The sequence below is a fragment of the Aphis gossypii genome, chromosome 1, assembly GCF_020184175.1.
Source record: "Aphis gossypii isolate Hap1 chromosome 1, ASM2018417v2, whole genome shotgun sequence".
Lineage (NCBI taxonomy): Eukaryota > Metazoa > Arthropoda > Insecta > Hemiptera > Aphididae > Aphis > Aphis gossypii.
The window spans coordinates 52,034,244-52,052,160 of NC_065530.1; the positions used below are offsets into that span (position 1 = coordinate 52,034,244).

The window sequence follows — 17,917 nt, forward strand, 5'->3', positions numbered from 1 at the left end:
AACAATTATTTAGCCTAAGAATATTTACGTGTTAACACAATTATAAATATACTGTTATGTTACCATATGGAAAAAAAAATAAATATAAATTATTATTATTATTATTATTATTTATTTATTTATTTATAAATATTTATTTTATATTAACATTGCTTAGCTTTATTCAAGATTCTATTAAAGCATCATCGTTGAACAATAAATGAATAGTTTAATCAAAGAAAAGGTCGATGTACCAATGATTTATGTGGGACTAGGACTTGACCACGGCCAAAGTTACAAAGCAAAGCATGAGTCCGAGTATGTCATTATTTTGATAAATTACTACACCGAGGAGCATAGGAAAAACATCAAACTCAATTCAGACTTGGCAAATGGTGACAGTAATTTAATTTTTAAGAAGCCATCATTTCTGCCACAACTTTCAATTCAATATATTCCAGAAAACATTATTTTAGATGACAAATTTTTCAAAAATTATCGTTATCTGACGGTTGAACGAGGAAAAAAATTAGCAAGAGCTATCGTAGAACTTTTGATTGAAGATGCTAAGTTATGCAGATGCGGAAATCTGGATGAGAGTTCATCTTACTCAGAAGTGATGACTGTGTTTGAAGCTGGAGCACGAATAGCATTTAAACAATTGTACTCTGAATTTAACTCAGATTTCTTACAATGGCCAGTTGTTGATATTGGTAGGAAGTCTATGGAAAAACTTTCTACCAGACAACATCGGAAATATTTTAGTTGGATGTGGTTCAAAAGAGTAATCGGTAAGATAAACGGTAATCATAGTGACCAAAAAAATGAAAAGCCGGCCACAATGCCTAAACGAATGCAAGTAAAGTATATAAAAAATATTGAATATCCATGTGTTCCATTTACACCATAGAATGACAAAAATAATATTGGCTACTATTCAAAAAATAGGACTTTAATACAAAAACGAAAATAATTTGATACAGTATTAAAGATTCATATACTTAAGAGTAAAAAATATAGATAAATAATATTATTTTATATTTAAAATTGTGATATTTTATTATTATTGGTTTATGAGATGTGATTGAAGAGATTTCACTGTATCTTCAAGATTATTTACAAGTCACTGACAAAGTGGTATTTGAATTTTATATGTAAAGATTGCTCAAATATCAGTATCGAAGCTTTTCTTTCAGAATACATTGGAAATTACTAATGGGATGTTAAAGAGAACAAGTACCTAGTTTAAATATTGGTTTAATACTGATGTAGAGAATTCAGTTAGGACTTTGATTTTGATCGTATTAACCGATATGATGTGTAATCGATAACGTACTAAAGGATTTATAGTGTATTAGGTGGTGTAAGTACATTAATATGCATTCGCTATTTGGAGACAAAAACGCTGTATATTTAGAATGTTTACACCCTGCGAATGTCAAATTGTTGTTTACTATATTATTATACCGTATTGTTCTCAATAATTTAATAACGTAAAGGATATTATCTTCAAAATATAATTTACATATAATAATAAATAAACAATATAAAGCGATAATAATGTATAATAATACATCCATACAATAAGTTTATGATGTCATGTCTAAACTATTTTACTTGAATTCTTAAAATCTATATCTTATGAACAAATATAACCAGTAAAAATAATAAATTCTAAATAAGTGTAGTAAAAACCTATGAAAATTTAACATAAATCTAGTTTGTCACCCACGCAAATTTTTCATTTTTTTTTTTTTTGGAAATCTAAGTATTTCAACGAGTTTAGAATGGTGGTGAAAAAATAAATTGGTGGAAATCATTAGTATTTAATCTATAGCTTAAAATTTACGTTGATTTACTTAGATTTAAAATTGAAAAATAATTTGAAAAAAATGTTTCAAGCGTGGTAAAATAGAATATTTTTCGAATGCGTAAAACACCAAAAATTATAAACTCCGCATTGCCGTAAGTCTATAGCTAAAAACTAATGATTTCCGCCAATTTATTTTTGAATTATTGTTAAAATCTTGTTGAAATAATTATTACACGGGTCTCCAAAAACAAAAAAAAAATTGAAAAATTCGCGTTTATTAACCTGGGTGATAAACTAGTTTTGTTCAGAAAATTTCACTATTTTCTAAAAGGCATCTATATATTATGAGCATTCTACCTTATTCATCACAAAACCCTTTAGAAACGGGTGATAAGTTTGGTCATTTGATGGACGGATCGTTCTAGAATCGTTTCACTCATATTTGGTCGTATAGAATGTGTACACAATCGTGAAACATTAGCTGAATAAATAGTTAGTCCGTTATAAATCAACATTTGCCCAACAATTTGTTACACTTTACACCATGATACATTACATTTTTGGATTGCGACTGTCAAGAATCGGAAAACGGCTGACTAGGATGACGAATAACGAGATAACGAAGATAAAATATTCTGGTTACCCATTTGTTGCGAATAACTAGGTAATATATAGACGAATATATAAACATAGGTAATGATATAGACGGATGGATGATTTATTTTTCGGCTGAGCTTACCACGGTTGACGGCGTACAGCTCACCGTGTTTTTCAGAAACTCACTGTGAAATTTGTGAACGAACACATTCGACGACTTTTCGCCGAATCGTTTATCGTAGAATTTCGGTGAGGTTATAAAAATACGTGGTCCGATCGCTAATTTATATTGTCGAAGAGTGAAACTGTAATATTTTCTGTTTGTAGCATGAAAAGTATATATTTATGTCCGTTTCCACCATTTGATTCTTGATCGTACCGTTATCTAATTTTTAATTAGCTTTTCACACCTGCTAAAATAAAAGTATAAGTGCGTGAGTATGACGAGTATGTTATTATAGTGTTGTGAAGTGCGTCAAAATTCTACCCATGGATCTCGATCTTTAACCGGCCGTTAACATATCACCGTTTTCGTATGCTTATTATATTATGTTTATGAACCTATAACGAGTATTGCAGGCTTTGCAATCACATACATCACGCGTTGTCCGTTTCACAAGAATTATTTATCCGGCTACGCATTATGTTAAGGTACACTTTTATCAATATTATTCATAGGGTTCTAGAGGCTACAAGGAATAAATACTATCACACGTCTCTATTACTGTATGAAAATTTAAATGTGCTCTATAGTGTGCATTTTAAATTTTAAGTTATACGAATAACTTGATGGCTAAATAAGTTGTTAGAACTGTTAGAAGACTTTTTTGCTCATGACAGCTTAATTAAATAATATTAGAAGTAAATAAATGTTTTTATGTTTTTTCTTCCATGTACCTAATCAATAAAAATCTGATTGTTTAAATAAAGTTCTATGTTGATATTATAAGTAACGCATATTATGCAAGCTACCTATTACACATTACTAGCCCCAGAGAATCTATTAATTAAAATTCAATTTTTAATTAAGATGGTATTCCATTTCAAAAAAGTTACGTGACCCATCAATTTGAGTTCTTATGCAGATATGTGTTTATACGATTTGTATCGTGCTCTTATATTACAGCTATCGGACCACACTGCAGACATGTCTTAGGTAAAAAGTAAATTCCTACTATATCTAACGCTTCATAATCGTCATAATACGATACTTGACTCATTAATAGACGCCGTATCTATTATATTATAATTTATAATATGATATATCAATTTAGTTATTAAATTTTACGAACTCGTTTTCGGCTGTATATCAATGACGGGAGAACCGCGGTTATAGTATCATAATACTATTCGCGAAAAATCGATTGCAAAATTATATTACAATAAACTAAAGATGATATGTTTTTTTCTAGAAAATTTAATATTGCAGTTTTCAAACGTAATACGAAATACAATATGTACAACGCATATTGTTCGCGGCGTGCTTAAAAATAAAATGCTTTTATTAAAACACTTTATATTATATGTATTATAATGAAAATTTTAAATATAATATAATATTAAAATTCAATTTGATACAATATACTTACAAAACATATTATATAATAAATGTAATTAAAGACGTGAAACAAAATATAAAATGTATTGTATAAAATAATTTTCTGGTAATTTGTAATTCGTAAAGAGAAAATAATTTTAAAAATGTAGGTATTCGTAGACATGCAGTCCACAGTCATATTATGATTTATTCCATTAAGTACTCATAAAGCTATAAACAGTAAACATTTTTTTTATCTACACATACGTTTTTTTAGTTTATAGGTGTATATAAATATTTTAATTTTCTGATTATTTTATGAAGTCCCGTTAGGTACTTGTTTTGTTTTGTTTTTAATAAGCCTGTACATTTTTTTAAAGATAGACTCTATTACAAACAAATTATTTTAAATTATTTAGCGTTTACAATTTAAATCAACAAAAAACAATCACTGAATTATGGTATAATGGAACCTGTAAATAATATGGGTTTGTGGTCCTACTTTGCTTATCAAAAATTAAATTATTTGTACATAATGTGCACACATTTACCAACATAAAAGTGTCATTTCAATTAAAAGGTGAGAATACTTTTTTAAGTGTATAATTTATATTACTTTATCCACTAAGTATATCTTTTATTTGATAAAATGTTTGACTAATCCTTTTATAATGCATTATTAAAACATGTTTATCTATATAACTTGTATGTCACAATTAAATTTATTTATCAAATTTGTATGACTCGAGTGTTATGTTATTATAAGACAATATATAACAGCTTAAATTACATCCTTAAAAAACAAAAAATAGTGTCTTTATTATGAAAAATCACAAATTATGTATAATAATAATAAAATAAATATTTTTTATACATAAAGAGAAAAAAATATTAATGAATATTAATATATAGTTATATTAGTTGATAATCATAAGGTTGCTGATAACTTAGCTAAATATACTTCTCATCTAATTTGCTTTTCTATAACGCATTTACCACAGTTTGACTTCCTTCTTTTTTTTAAAACGTTATTTATCTTATGTTTAATGTTTCTATTGGTTGCACATGCCTACTGACTTCGCTTCTAGATATAGACATACAACTCTAAGTATCATTAATAAAACATGGTTTAATAACTTAACTTACAAAGACCACGTATAGGATATTCCTTAATACTTAGTCACTCTTTTAAACTTGAACTACATACACAATTCACTTTTTTGTACTCTTCATGTATCTGTGAGATTTCCCTCATATTTTATTTAACTGTTCTGCTATACAGATTAAATGGCAAATGCTATTTAACACTCTCTTAATAAATATTCCTTTCAATCTTCACTCTATTTTAAATACTAAATCAGTTATACGAGTAGCTATACAATTTATAATCACTTTTATTTTGGAGGCTGGTTTTATAATTTAGTTTAAGAATTTATGTATTGTAAATTTTAGATACCTTGTATTTTATTTAACCATAACTGTCAAGTTTTCATCGTTTATATTAGTAACTTATAATAAAAATATAAATGAAAACAGTTTCGGGATTTTTTCCACAATTGAGGAAAATGTCTTAAAATTATACAATAACACAAATAATGGCAATTATTGCATACATTTCTCAATAATTACGAGTATCATATGATACCTTTATTGAACATAAAGTAAATGGTTGTATGGAGAACAAATTAAGATAATTTTAGTTATTAAATGCAAAATTCTGTCTATATCACACGTATTTTGCACACAAATTTAAATGTTATTATTATTATTATTAAATTTTTTCTACGACCATCAAGATTGTATGATTTGTTATTCATGATACCAAAAAATTTAGAACTTTTCGAAAGTTTGAAGAACCAAGTAGAAGATTCCAATTATGATCGATCTGTTATTGATATAAGATAAACAAAGACTAATGAAATCTTACATAGGTATATACTATATAATATATGAAAATATATGAATCTTGTTATTGAGAGAACTCCAGCTTCTTCTCAAAATAAATAGTGTTGATGGAAAGTTTTGATAAATACAGTTTAAAAGTTTTTTTTAAAAAAAATTACGTGAAAACTATAAAAAAAATTGTAATCGCTTCAATGGAAATTTAAAAAAAATGTACCTGTTGTCAAGTCATTAATTTTTTATTGCCATATATAAATATTTTTGCAAGCAAAAAGTGCGTAACTAAGTACGAAAGCCGCGTGTAATGGGTACTAAGAAAAAAAAAATATTATTAACAAAATGTTTGCAAAAATATTCCATTCAGTTTACCTACATATAGCCGTGATATTTGGCAATATCTCATGTTTTACACCTATACACCGTTTTTGGCTCCCGTTGAGGTCAATCTATTTTCGTGGTGGAGAGACATATATTCTGTTTTTTGCCGTTTACCGTCATGTGAAAAACGAAATTGTTTCACCGTTTGATGTATGGTTTGGATCGCGAATAACATTTCAATAATTACACTGTGAAAACAGTTGTCTTTAGTACTGTTATGATCAAAATACCTATCATAACATCTCAAGAAAAATTAAGAAAAGGTCTACGAAAAATCTTACAGCGATACGCGATTATGATATATTTTAATATATCATTGTTATTCATTGAGTTTATGACATATTGGTATAATTACTATAATCACATTGATTTTATAAAAAAATACTATTTTAAGGCATAATAAATATTGAATATGAGAACCAGCACACTTCATTAAATTAATGCTGTGGAACTCAATGTAGGGCTATTTATGTATGTAGTATATACTACCTAGCAAATAAATTACTGTATAGAACATAGATTATGAGATCATTGTCTATTATATTAGACTATTAGAGTATTTATAAATTTACAAAATTTCAAACAACTTATTTTTTTAGCCCAAATATTTTAATTTTCAAATAAATTTACCGGACAATTATTTTTATTCAATATATTTATACAATCGCATATTATTTAGCTATTAATATTTTAACTATATCTATTCATATTAATATATAAGACATAGGTATTAGGTACTTAAGGTACTACTAGCATTAATACTATTATATTTATAATCAATGGTACTACACTACTACTACTCTATTTCACGTGGTCTTGTAAAAATGTTTTTTTAAAAGTATTCAAGTCCAGATACGCATTTGCAAATATAATTACTTAAAAAAATTATTTAAAGATACTTTTGAATTTTATAAAAAAAAATAAATTGTTTTCTTTAATAAATCAACTGAATCAAATTTTAGCATTTTTTTTGTCTTACATTCATTCTATAGAGGATATTACACGCTATCATCTAGTATACTTTTAATATTTAATATCTCTGCTTCTTTATCAAGGTATTTTAATTATTGATGGGATATAAATATCATAAAAAACTTAGAAGTACCCATTAACATACACGACTATTTTGAATATTTATTTTTTTTGAACATGATGAAAATGAAAATAAAAAGTATAGACTAAAAAAAAAAAAATATTTTGAAATTAATATTTGATTTCAAACACAAATACTTTGACAAAATATTTAAAATACTTTCTTCAAGTACTTTTTTCAAAAGTATTTTAAATCCATATTTGAGTACTTAAAAATTATTTACATACGTTTATTCGAGTACTTGATAAGAAGATTGATTACACATAGACATAACTGAAGCACAAAACGATTTTACCTGTAATAACTTGACTGTTTATGAAATTTGAGTATTTTTCCTGTTACAATTTGTTTTCATAATAAATATATTTAAACATATTATAAGATATAAATTGTTTATTTTATTTAAACAAATAATAAAAACCAAAAAACATTCCCGTAATTATTAAAAACTCTTCACCCTGCAGCAGACATTTTTAGGAAAACTTGGTTTCTGATTAACTAATTAAAGTTAGTAATATAACTAAAGTAAGTTAATCACACATTGATTAATTTTATGTAATATAAATACAAATCATTGCAATATTATAAAGTTCTTAAAATACTATTATAACAAACTATTTCAGCTGAACGCATTGTCAACGGTTTCTAAAAAGTTGTTTGAATGTGTCGAAAATATTCCAATCAAAGATAATAATAGTAATATAGTGAAGAACAATTATATTATATTTACACAAACATACATACAGTTAATAGGTATGTAGTAAATATAATATATAATATTATATATATATACCAGGACTATTTAACAATATAGGAACATCAACAAAGTACTCAACAAATTAAAAAAAAAAACTAAACGATAATTGACTATCTCGTGAGTCAATAATCAATACAATACATACACATTTCAGTTTTATTTATAAATAGATAGGTATATTAATATTTTCTGTAACTATTAAATTATTTAAATTTAAAAACCTTTTTAGAGGTATATTTTTTCAAAATCTATTAAACGTGTTTTATTTTTTTTTTCATAAAAATTTTTTAAACAAAATTTGTATTGTTAACTCGTGGTTTTGGATATGCATACAAATTTTTTTTAAATTTATATTCCTTTAATTTTTTTACTTTAATAATGAAATTATTCAAATTTTGATCTTTAAAACTTTCAAATATACTTAAGGGCTATATTTTTAAATTGCCGAGAAGTAAAACTTTTTTCTTAAATCAGGCGTCGCGCGTCGATTGATTTTTCTCACTCTCCCTAATTCACTTATAATTTCACGGGTCTCAATACTTATGAAAGAAGTTTTACTTCTTCAGAGTCTAATAATGGACTGGGCTCACACACTTTATTAATATAGATAGCTTATTATACAAACTGTCAAATATTTCACTAAGAGAAACCGAAAAATAGTTAGTCTGTTGAATTTGATAATTAAATGTACAAGAGAGATTAATTTGATTAATGGGAATAGAACATGATTTATAAACAGATGAAAAATATGATCTAAATAATTGTTCGATAGTACATTATAATCAAATATAATATTATTATACTGCATGACAACCGAAAAATGATTGTCGGATTTAATTTTTTTACATACTTTCAAAAATATTTTGGATTTTTAGATAATTGATTTTGCTTGTAGTAAATAATTACGGTTACAATATTTTAAAAAATATAAATAATTTTTTAGATAACAATTGCGCAATTATAACTAAAATTATGGCCATTTATCACGAATCATTTAGCGTAAAGATTTGACTATTGAATTCAGTTACTTGGTGTAATACAACAAACACTGTACGTCTGTTGTCTGTAATTCTATACACCAGGGCTCAGTGGTGGCCAGTGAGAAGAGACTCGCTAACCACCCAATATATTAATAAATATAAAAGAGTCGAAATGGAAAAAAGTTCATGTTATTATACCTATATAATAATATAATATAATATATATTGTACCTATAATACAAATAAAATGAGTGAGGAATTATTTACTTAGTCAAATGTATTCCTGTGAAGATATGTGTAAACGGGATCAGATCCCTGATTGTGTCTAATAGGTGAATGAGTTCAATAAGCAACTAGGTACCTACTTTAATATAGATACTTGAGTTAATAATATTAAATCATAATTTATCTTTGCTTGTATAATAATGACATTAACAATAATGTTACTTTCCGAAACATTTAAATAATATATTTAATAAATAAAATAGTAATATACAGTTATATAGTAGTATACATATATATTTAATATTTATACGTTTTATATATATGTATTGTCATTGATTTTATAATAATAAGGTTTTTGATATTTCAAGTATTCGTTTCCAAAAATTAGATTTGCGTAAAAATTTCTTTCTTAATTTTTTTTTTCATTTTTCCTAATTTTATATATAAAAAAAACTGATAATTTTAATTTCACCGTAGAAAGTACGAACTAGATCCAATTATCTGTCTAAAACCATCCTAAAAATTAAAAATCAAAGCATTTTATCGACTACATATAGTGTAAACATAAACGCAAAAAAAAAAATTAATCTTAATGACTTAACATGTTATATATTTAAAATTTAAGGAAATAGAATGTGAAAAGTCAGCTGAAAGGGAAATTCCTGATTGTCAGTGCACTTAGGAAAATGTCTACCTCTTTGGATAAAGTTCAAAGTGTTATAATATTTTTTTACTTTGCTTAGATTCTAAGTAAGGTTATTACGGATTGATTAGTGACCATGAAAATGTGAAATTAAAATTAAATTATTTGGTACTATAATTATTATTATTATTATGAATATTATATAATATAATTATAATATTATGAATATTATGAGTATTATGAAAGAAATAATAATAATAATAATCATCAATTATATTATATAGGTGTACTGATTTAGCTATATAGTATGAATCTATATCATGTTTGAACAAATAAAATGTAACTATAAATTCATTAATATTTACGTAAGTAGGTACTACTTGAAAATAAAATAATATTAAAAACATTACTATATAAATCAGTACTAGTACAATATCAATGTTAATAATCAACAGATAAAATGAATCAAATAAATAATATAATGATTAATGGTATATATTATATATAATTATAATAAATTTAATATATTATATAATAATATACAAAATAAAAATGTAATAGTACAATAGTAAAATAATCTAATGCGTATAATATACATAAAATATAATAATTTACATAGCAACTAAAAATACACTATGAAATTACACTAACCAATCGGTACTTTTTAAATAATATAATGATGCGACTATAACTATAATTATGTAGTTTAATTGATGATTAATATTAATAACATAAATTGCAACATTAATTTAATTTTAACTTCATTTTGTCCATGAACACTTTATGCAATCTACGAATAGACCAACTTAGGACTGGGCAAAGGAAAAAAATAATATAATCCTTCAGATTTTGTACAATAGGGACGCACATTCGATAAAATTACCAGACAATTGGGGTATTGTCTAATCACTGCAAGTTTTGGCAGTCATATAGGTATCTGTAATTTTTATGTGAATTTTAATCAAAACATTTTCTATCATTATACAACCAATTAATACAAAGCATATAGAAGTTTACAACTGTATAACATTGTCAGTCGGCAGTCACCCGAATAAACTTTTGCCACAAACACTATATAATTTACTGGTGAAAAATAATTATTTTAGAAAGGAGCATAGACATATTAAATTATGAAGCTGGTTTTAGATTGAATATTAAACTTAAAAAGATGTAGGTCGAGAAAATGTCACAGTGAGGTCGTCACTATATCGTCGTCGCACGATCGCGGGGGCCACGCGTGCGCTTAGATATATATATATTATAATACAATTTTATTTTATTATATCAACAAATGTTATAATAAATACTATGGTGAACAAGTGCACATGATTCATATCATACAATATAATATAATATTATAATATTAGTATTGTGTGAATTCTCGCACGTGTGCCGCGGGACGTATTGTGCCGGTTTTAATATAGGAATATAATATACTCGTAATAAATTATAACATCGGATGAAAATATGGTAGAATAGGAAGATTTAAATAAATATAAGATATTTTGACAAAAGATGTGACTCTGATGTTATGCGTATAGAGAGATGATGAGCTGTATGCTTCAGTTGCATTAAGCGTGCGTTAAGACTTTATACTCAATACCTGTATCGATTTTCTTTTTAAATTTGGGCTAGACATCTGTATTATAATTGTTATTTTAGCTTTTTTAGTAGTAGAGAGTATAAATAAGAAGGAGGACTTGGGAAAACTTACTCTACCATATCTGATTTTGTATAAGTATATTATGTTTTAATTATATATTTTAATAAATTCTTGATTTTGATTTTGATTGTTTGAAGATGAACTTGGCTGTTGCTCAGATTTATCATTATAATTTATTATACGGAATAGCAGTGTTTATTAGAAAAGTTTGAGAAATTATCAGGTGGGAAATGTTCTTGACAAATGTACCGATTTAAAATTTTTCAGATTTGACTGAAAATAGATTTTTGTTTCCTGTGAAGATGAATCAAATAATAAATTAATAACATTTTACCTTTCCAGGTTTAAGTTAGTTTAATATTTTAAAATTATACAGTTTTATGTGTTTAAGACAATTATTTATTGAGACTATAAAAATAAATTAAAATACATTTTATTATACTTACTATAAGGCTGATCAAAAGGAATCTAGGTCTAGTGTTAGAAAGTCATGTGTTTTAAGGTCGGATATTATAATATTAAGTGTCATAAAAATCATATGTTGTAAAAGTTAGGTATGTATTATAAAAATTACAGTAGATATAAAAAAATTTAGATAAAAAATTGAATTAACTATTTATTATGTGTAAATTAAAATTTTAATGTTAAAAAATTTAAAAAAAAGAATAATTGTAAAAATGTTTTAAATTTAAAATTTGAAGCAATTGCTTTAAGAAATTCTTTTATATCATATCCAGGGTTTTGTTCTAATCGTTTTCATATATTTTGTAGTCGGATATTATGGGTCGTTTGTTTTTTTGGAAATACATCACCTACCATATTAACAGGAAGAAATGCCAAAGCTGATGTTTGACGAACAAGATGATTAAAATTATCGTCATTTAGGTACTTTCTGCTAAGACCAACATTATGGATTTTTCAGTAAATTTATTGTGTAAAATGAAAAAAAAACATGCTGAATGTGTTGCGAAATTAAACACTTCATTTATTGCATTTATTGATGTTAACTCAAAATCAGTAATTATTTCTAAATTTGAATTTTCTTCAAAATTTATTTCATTTTCAGCTGTAAAGTTATTAATATTTTTGAACGACTGAATATATACATAAATCTTCATCTCTTGAAGTCATTAACGCATAAACTAATGGAACAACCGTTCTGTTATTTCCACTTTCAACTGATCCATAAATAACAAATAATTGATTAAATAATGCAGGACAAGATTTAAATGTGCCATCCATTACCTAAAATGACGCATTTTTTAAAATTAAACAATTTTCTATTGTAGTAAATATCATGACATAATCATTCCTACGTTAAAATTACTTAACTAAAAACAATTTATTGTCTAATACTCTAATGTATGTTGAAGGTTTTCGGAAATTGACTTTGGCTCTTTAAACTCCTTATCCATTCTCCGTCGTTTAATTAAACATTTAACCGAGTTTTTAGAAATTAGTAAAGAAGTTGCGACAGACGCTGACATTATAGATTCTTGATGAATATTTAATGCAGTATCATTTGTTTCATCGACTTATCGTTTGACGCCTTGTTTAACTTTTTTTATTTGTAAATATTGTGTATCTGGACCATGAGAATGATCATTAGTTGAAAAAGGCTTACATTTTGGATCAATTATATGAATATTATTTTTTATGATAGTCTGTATCCATGCTCCGCATCGACAAATCCAATAAAATACAAGATTATCGTAAATTTTTTGTTGGTATTGTCTATTGAATATACATAAATAGCCATTAATATCCAATGTATCACGCTTCTCATGAATGTATGGAGTATAATAGTCAAATGTAATTCCATGTTCAAACAATTTTATAAAAAAATAACTTGTAGGTAAAGGTTATGCTACGTAGTAGTATTATTAGTTCATACAAGACTGAAGACGTATTCGAGTGACAATAATGACAAATTATATACTAAACCAAATTTATCTCACATCCGTAAATCGGGTATTTTTATGACTCCCCATGCCGCACAGATAATATTGATAATAGGTAAATAAAGATTAGATTTAGCTGAAATGATTAAAACGGCGGGTAATGACCTTTCGCAATAGCTACTGACGACTAAAGTTCTACTATATATTATATTAATAATTAAAATAGATAAATTCGCTGTTTATATTATTATTATTATAACACATAATATTTATGAAAAATGCAAAAAGAAAAAAGAAATTTTGCATAGAATTTTTTTCCGAGAGAGATATTTATGAAAATTTTAAATGAGTGTTTATTCCAGCAGCTACCGATTGACTAAAAATCTGGGCTGCCGAATACACTCACATTTTTTCAAAAGGCCTTGGATTTATGTGAGCATGAGTAAGCTTAGGTGCCAATCTTAAATTAAGTTTGCTGTTCACATTGTAAAATTGTATAATATATTTGTTATCAATACTAAAATGATGTTTGAAAAACATATAACATTATTTACGAGTGGACTTTAACAAATGTGGTGGATCAAACAAATACACAATCTAATATTATATTAAATAATTTTTAAAAATGGATCTCTATGGAAATCGTATTAACTTATTAGATGAACCAGGTAATGGAAAAGCTAGTATTTCATTGTTACCATTTATTACTGTAGTCTGTAGTACATGATTTTGAACAACCTAAATGTATAAAGTTAGCAATAATAACAAATTTTAAAATAAATATAAAAATATATTTGCCAGGGTCATCAGTAATTTTTAGTGAAGTATTTAGCCACAAGACACAGTATTACTCGAACTGGTACAAGTTCTAACTTTCTCACTAGACATGTCTGTAGTAATCACGTCACAATTATCTGAATATAAAAAAAAGGTTATTAGAAAATATTATTGCTGCTGAATGTCATATTAATTTTTATATACCTGGAAATAGTGTAGATATAGCATCTGGTTTTAACCTGTTCTCTAAAAAGTTTTAAAACATAATTTTTTCAAAATGTTTCCGCACAATTCAACATTATTTTGGGATAGAGTGTCAGCTGGAAGTTGATAGCGTTTTAACCAAATTTCTCACCTAAAAAATGTAACATAACATAATATGTAACAATGTAACATGTATAATAGATCTGTCTTATTGTTTACTAGACCAAGGACATTAGATAAATTATTAAACTACATAGCGTGAGCGTTTTAAATCTTAAAACGGTTTACATTTTTTAAACCGTTTTAAAGTGTTCACATGACATTAATGGGTTCTAATTTCAAAACGATTTGATTTCAAATCATTTTAACGCCATCATATAAACGTATTAATAGAGAGGGCATTACATATCTCGGCTATACAAGAAAGTGAAGCGGATATTTGCGAATCTTTGCAATAATCATATAACAACACACGAGATAATACATTTATCAAAGATAACGACATTACAGATGAATCGTTTTACCATGTATTGTACAATAAGTTTTTCGTACTATCTACTTAAAGTGGCAAATATACACCTTTTCCTCTTCACTTTTTGTTTCGAACAGCATCTCTATATTTAATTTACTAATTTATTTTACTCTATGGCCTATGCGGTCACGTAACTATTAATATGGTGCGTGTACAATAATATGGTGTTCGTACAATAATAATATGATAAGCGTAATTGATAACTCGATGTTATGAGTCGGTCACTGATCGGGCGATAGGTGGTGGGATCACATGACGGTGAGGGAGTCAGAAATAACGAGGGGGATCAGAGGGTCAGCGGGTTAGGATTCAGAAGTCTCTATTACATACTACTCAAGAGCTTGGATATCTGAAAATGAGGCAAACAATTTAGAGGTTAGATACAAATTTTAATTTTTACTTACTTATTATATATATATATATATATATATATGTATGTATGATCGCCGCATTTAACCACTGAGTTGAATAAATCTTATTACCTTTACTTCTGGTAGTAATCCTAGATCAACTATAACAGAAAATATTCTATTCTGTAGTCGATAAGTATAATATATTTTTATAAAATGTGTTTTTTCTTTACAACATGCTACCATATTACGTTAGAATTCTTACCATTTATAATGATTCGGCCTTGCAGCAAAACAAAACGAATTTTATAATTTGGTGAGATTACAATTACAAATGTAAATATAAATATTCCAATTAACATGAAGATGTATATTATTCGAATTGGTAATAAACCGATCATACTCCCAACCACGAATGTACCACAAATTATTACATATTGTAGTGCTCGACCCTCCAGTATTATCTTGTCTTTATCATTCTTGTCTAATTCATTTACCTATACATTAAAACACTCACTTGTTTTATTGATACCGTAGCTTTTATTGAAATTATTATGATTATTATGTTAAATATTATATCTAATCGGCATCACTCACATCATTTAGGGTTTTTCGTTTTCTTAACATTAATCCTGCTGTGACAACCGACCCAAAAACTAATGCAATAAAAATTTTAAAATTTAAATTCATGTTAAAAAATTATTTTGTAAATATTGTTTACTTTTGTATTGTTACCGGGTTGTATTCTAATATTATATACGAACCAAATATGATACATATTATCTTAATAAAAAAAAAAAATAATAATAATAACAGCTAACATTTAATAAATTCTAAAAGATAATTACCAAGAGGCGACAAGGTAGGTAGTAGGTACTCGTAGTATTTATATAATATAACTGTATAAAAATTGTCGACGAACGATCCACTGACCTGCGAGGTGGCGACCACCAATGACCGATGACTACTCTTTGTCTCCTTTCTTAGTCGTCATTATACTTTGTTGGTACTTATTCCTTGAAACCATTATTATTTTGTTTTTTAACATTTACGAGTTACAAGTTTCGAGTGTTTCGATTGAATATTTTTGCCAGCACGAACAATGGCATAAATTATGAAACAGGTAAATATTTTAATTTTTATTAACGTTTGTAGATGACGCTATATATGTGTTTTCATCTTACAAACGTGCAATAGAAAATATGCGTTCTTTAGAATCGTTTATGTGTTATTGGTTTAAATGGAATGACTTCATTTATTAACATTTTAAGTAAGAACATTATCTGTGCTTAAGCGTCTGTTTTCGATATATTAATTTTTAGGCGAGTTATGATCATTTTTAATTACCTAGAGATATTTCACTTAGTTACTCTTTTTATCTTTTTACAAAAATAAACTATCTAATAAAAGCCTACTCACAGATTATGGTATAAATACAGTTTAGTTCCCACGCGATTTTTTTGATATTTTCCCCCCAAATGTGTGTTTTAAAGCACTGAATACAAAAGTCTAATTCGAAAATTATCGCATTTTTTTTTTACATACAAATCTATACACTTAACTTAATATACATAATTACAATTATAATTATTAAATTGAAATTGTTTCGAGCTTACAAATGTTTAAAATTAATAATGTTATCTAGTTACATTGTTTATACTTAATAATATTTATTGTAAATATGTGTTTTGACTGTTTTTAGTATAAAATGAAACACTGTTTAAATTTGAACACTTGATATTTGATTTAAATTCACCTGGTTACGTTAGTTTACTATACTATCTAAAAGGAATTCTCAAAAAAGATCGCTAGAAAGGTTAAAAAAAAATGCTACCTATTGAATACGATTCATACAGGATGAAATAGAAGATACCAACCAATAGTGTTAGGGAATACTTTTTTTTTCAAGCACCCGTCATGTTTTACTCATGGATTATAAATTAATAAAATTATATTGAAACCGTTGATATGTTTTTTATAAAAATAAATATTTTTTATAGAATTTGGCTTTTAAATTAACATTGTTACATGAGCACTGTTCTTTAAATTTACCATCAGTGAATTTTAATTTATAATTTTAAAGATTTTTCATGATAAAAACATTATTTATTAGATGAAAGCCACGAAGGACAAATATTATTACGTATTTATATATTTTAAATTTATTTAATAAATAAATTAAATAAATATTTTATATTTTAAATAAAACAGATAACTAATCACTCTGTATGATATATTATGCGCACTTTTTAGGGAGAATAAAATAGAACTTAACGATTTTTTAAAAGCTATGGTTCTAATTATTAAGTTAAAGCGATAATAATTTATTTTATTTTCTTACTTTTTTATTATAATTTATTTTTGTAACGTTTATAATATGATAATTCATAACATATAATACAGAATGATTAGGTATGTTTAATTTAAAATTTGTACTTTTTTCCCTCCGAGACTTTTTTCTAGATACTTTTTACCTAATTTTTTTACCGAGACTTTTTCTTACCATCGTATAATTGTATACTACTATGTACTTTGATTTTAACTCGATTGTGTTATTAACTTTTTGTTTCACCTGAAACAAATATA

General features: G+C 26.0%; 1 protein-coding gene and 2 long non-coding RNA genes across 4 annotated transcripts in view; 2 read left to right on the forward strand and 1 right to left on the reverse strand.

Moving 5' to 3' along the window:
• Positions 1 to 17,917, forward strand: part of LOC126549166 (uncharacterized) — a 44,664-nt gene that overhangs the window by 22,425 nt on the left and 4,322 nt on the right. The window lies entirely within an intron of this gene.
• On the forward strand, positions 113 to 1,026 carry LOC126549165 (uncharacterized). The gene is made up of 2 exons (XM_050197726.1): positions 113 to 374; positions 456 to 1,026. Exons 1-2 carry the CDS (start codon positions 200 to 202, stop codon positions 887 to 889), a joined length of 609 nt encoding a protein of 202 aa, XP_050053683.1. The 5' UTR covers positions 113 to 199; the 3' UTR covers positions 890 to 1,026.
• Positions 14,238 to 16,071, reverse strand: LOC114126909 (uncharacterized). The gene is made up of 5 exons (XR_007603339.1): positions 15,929 to 16,071; positions 15,597 to 15,828; positions 15,386 to 15,492; positions 14,450 to 14,600; positions 14,238 to 14,382 (listed from the first exon to the last, which is right to left on the reverse strand). It is a non-coding gene; the product is annotated as an uncharacterized LOC114126909 (long non-coding RNA).

What these genes read in the sequence shown, in the direction of transcription:
- LOC126549165 (XM_050197726.1), top strand. Translation starts at nt 200, where the DNA reads ATGAATAGTTTAATCAAAGAAAAGGTCGATGTACCAATGATTTATGTG. An exon ending in CAATTCAGACTTGGCAAATG is followed by an intron (nt 375 to 455) that starts GTGACAGTAATT and finishes ACATTATTTTAG; the next exon opens with ATGACAAATTTTTCAAAAAT.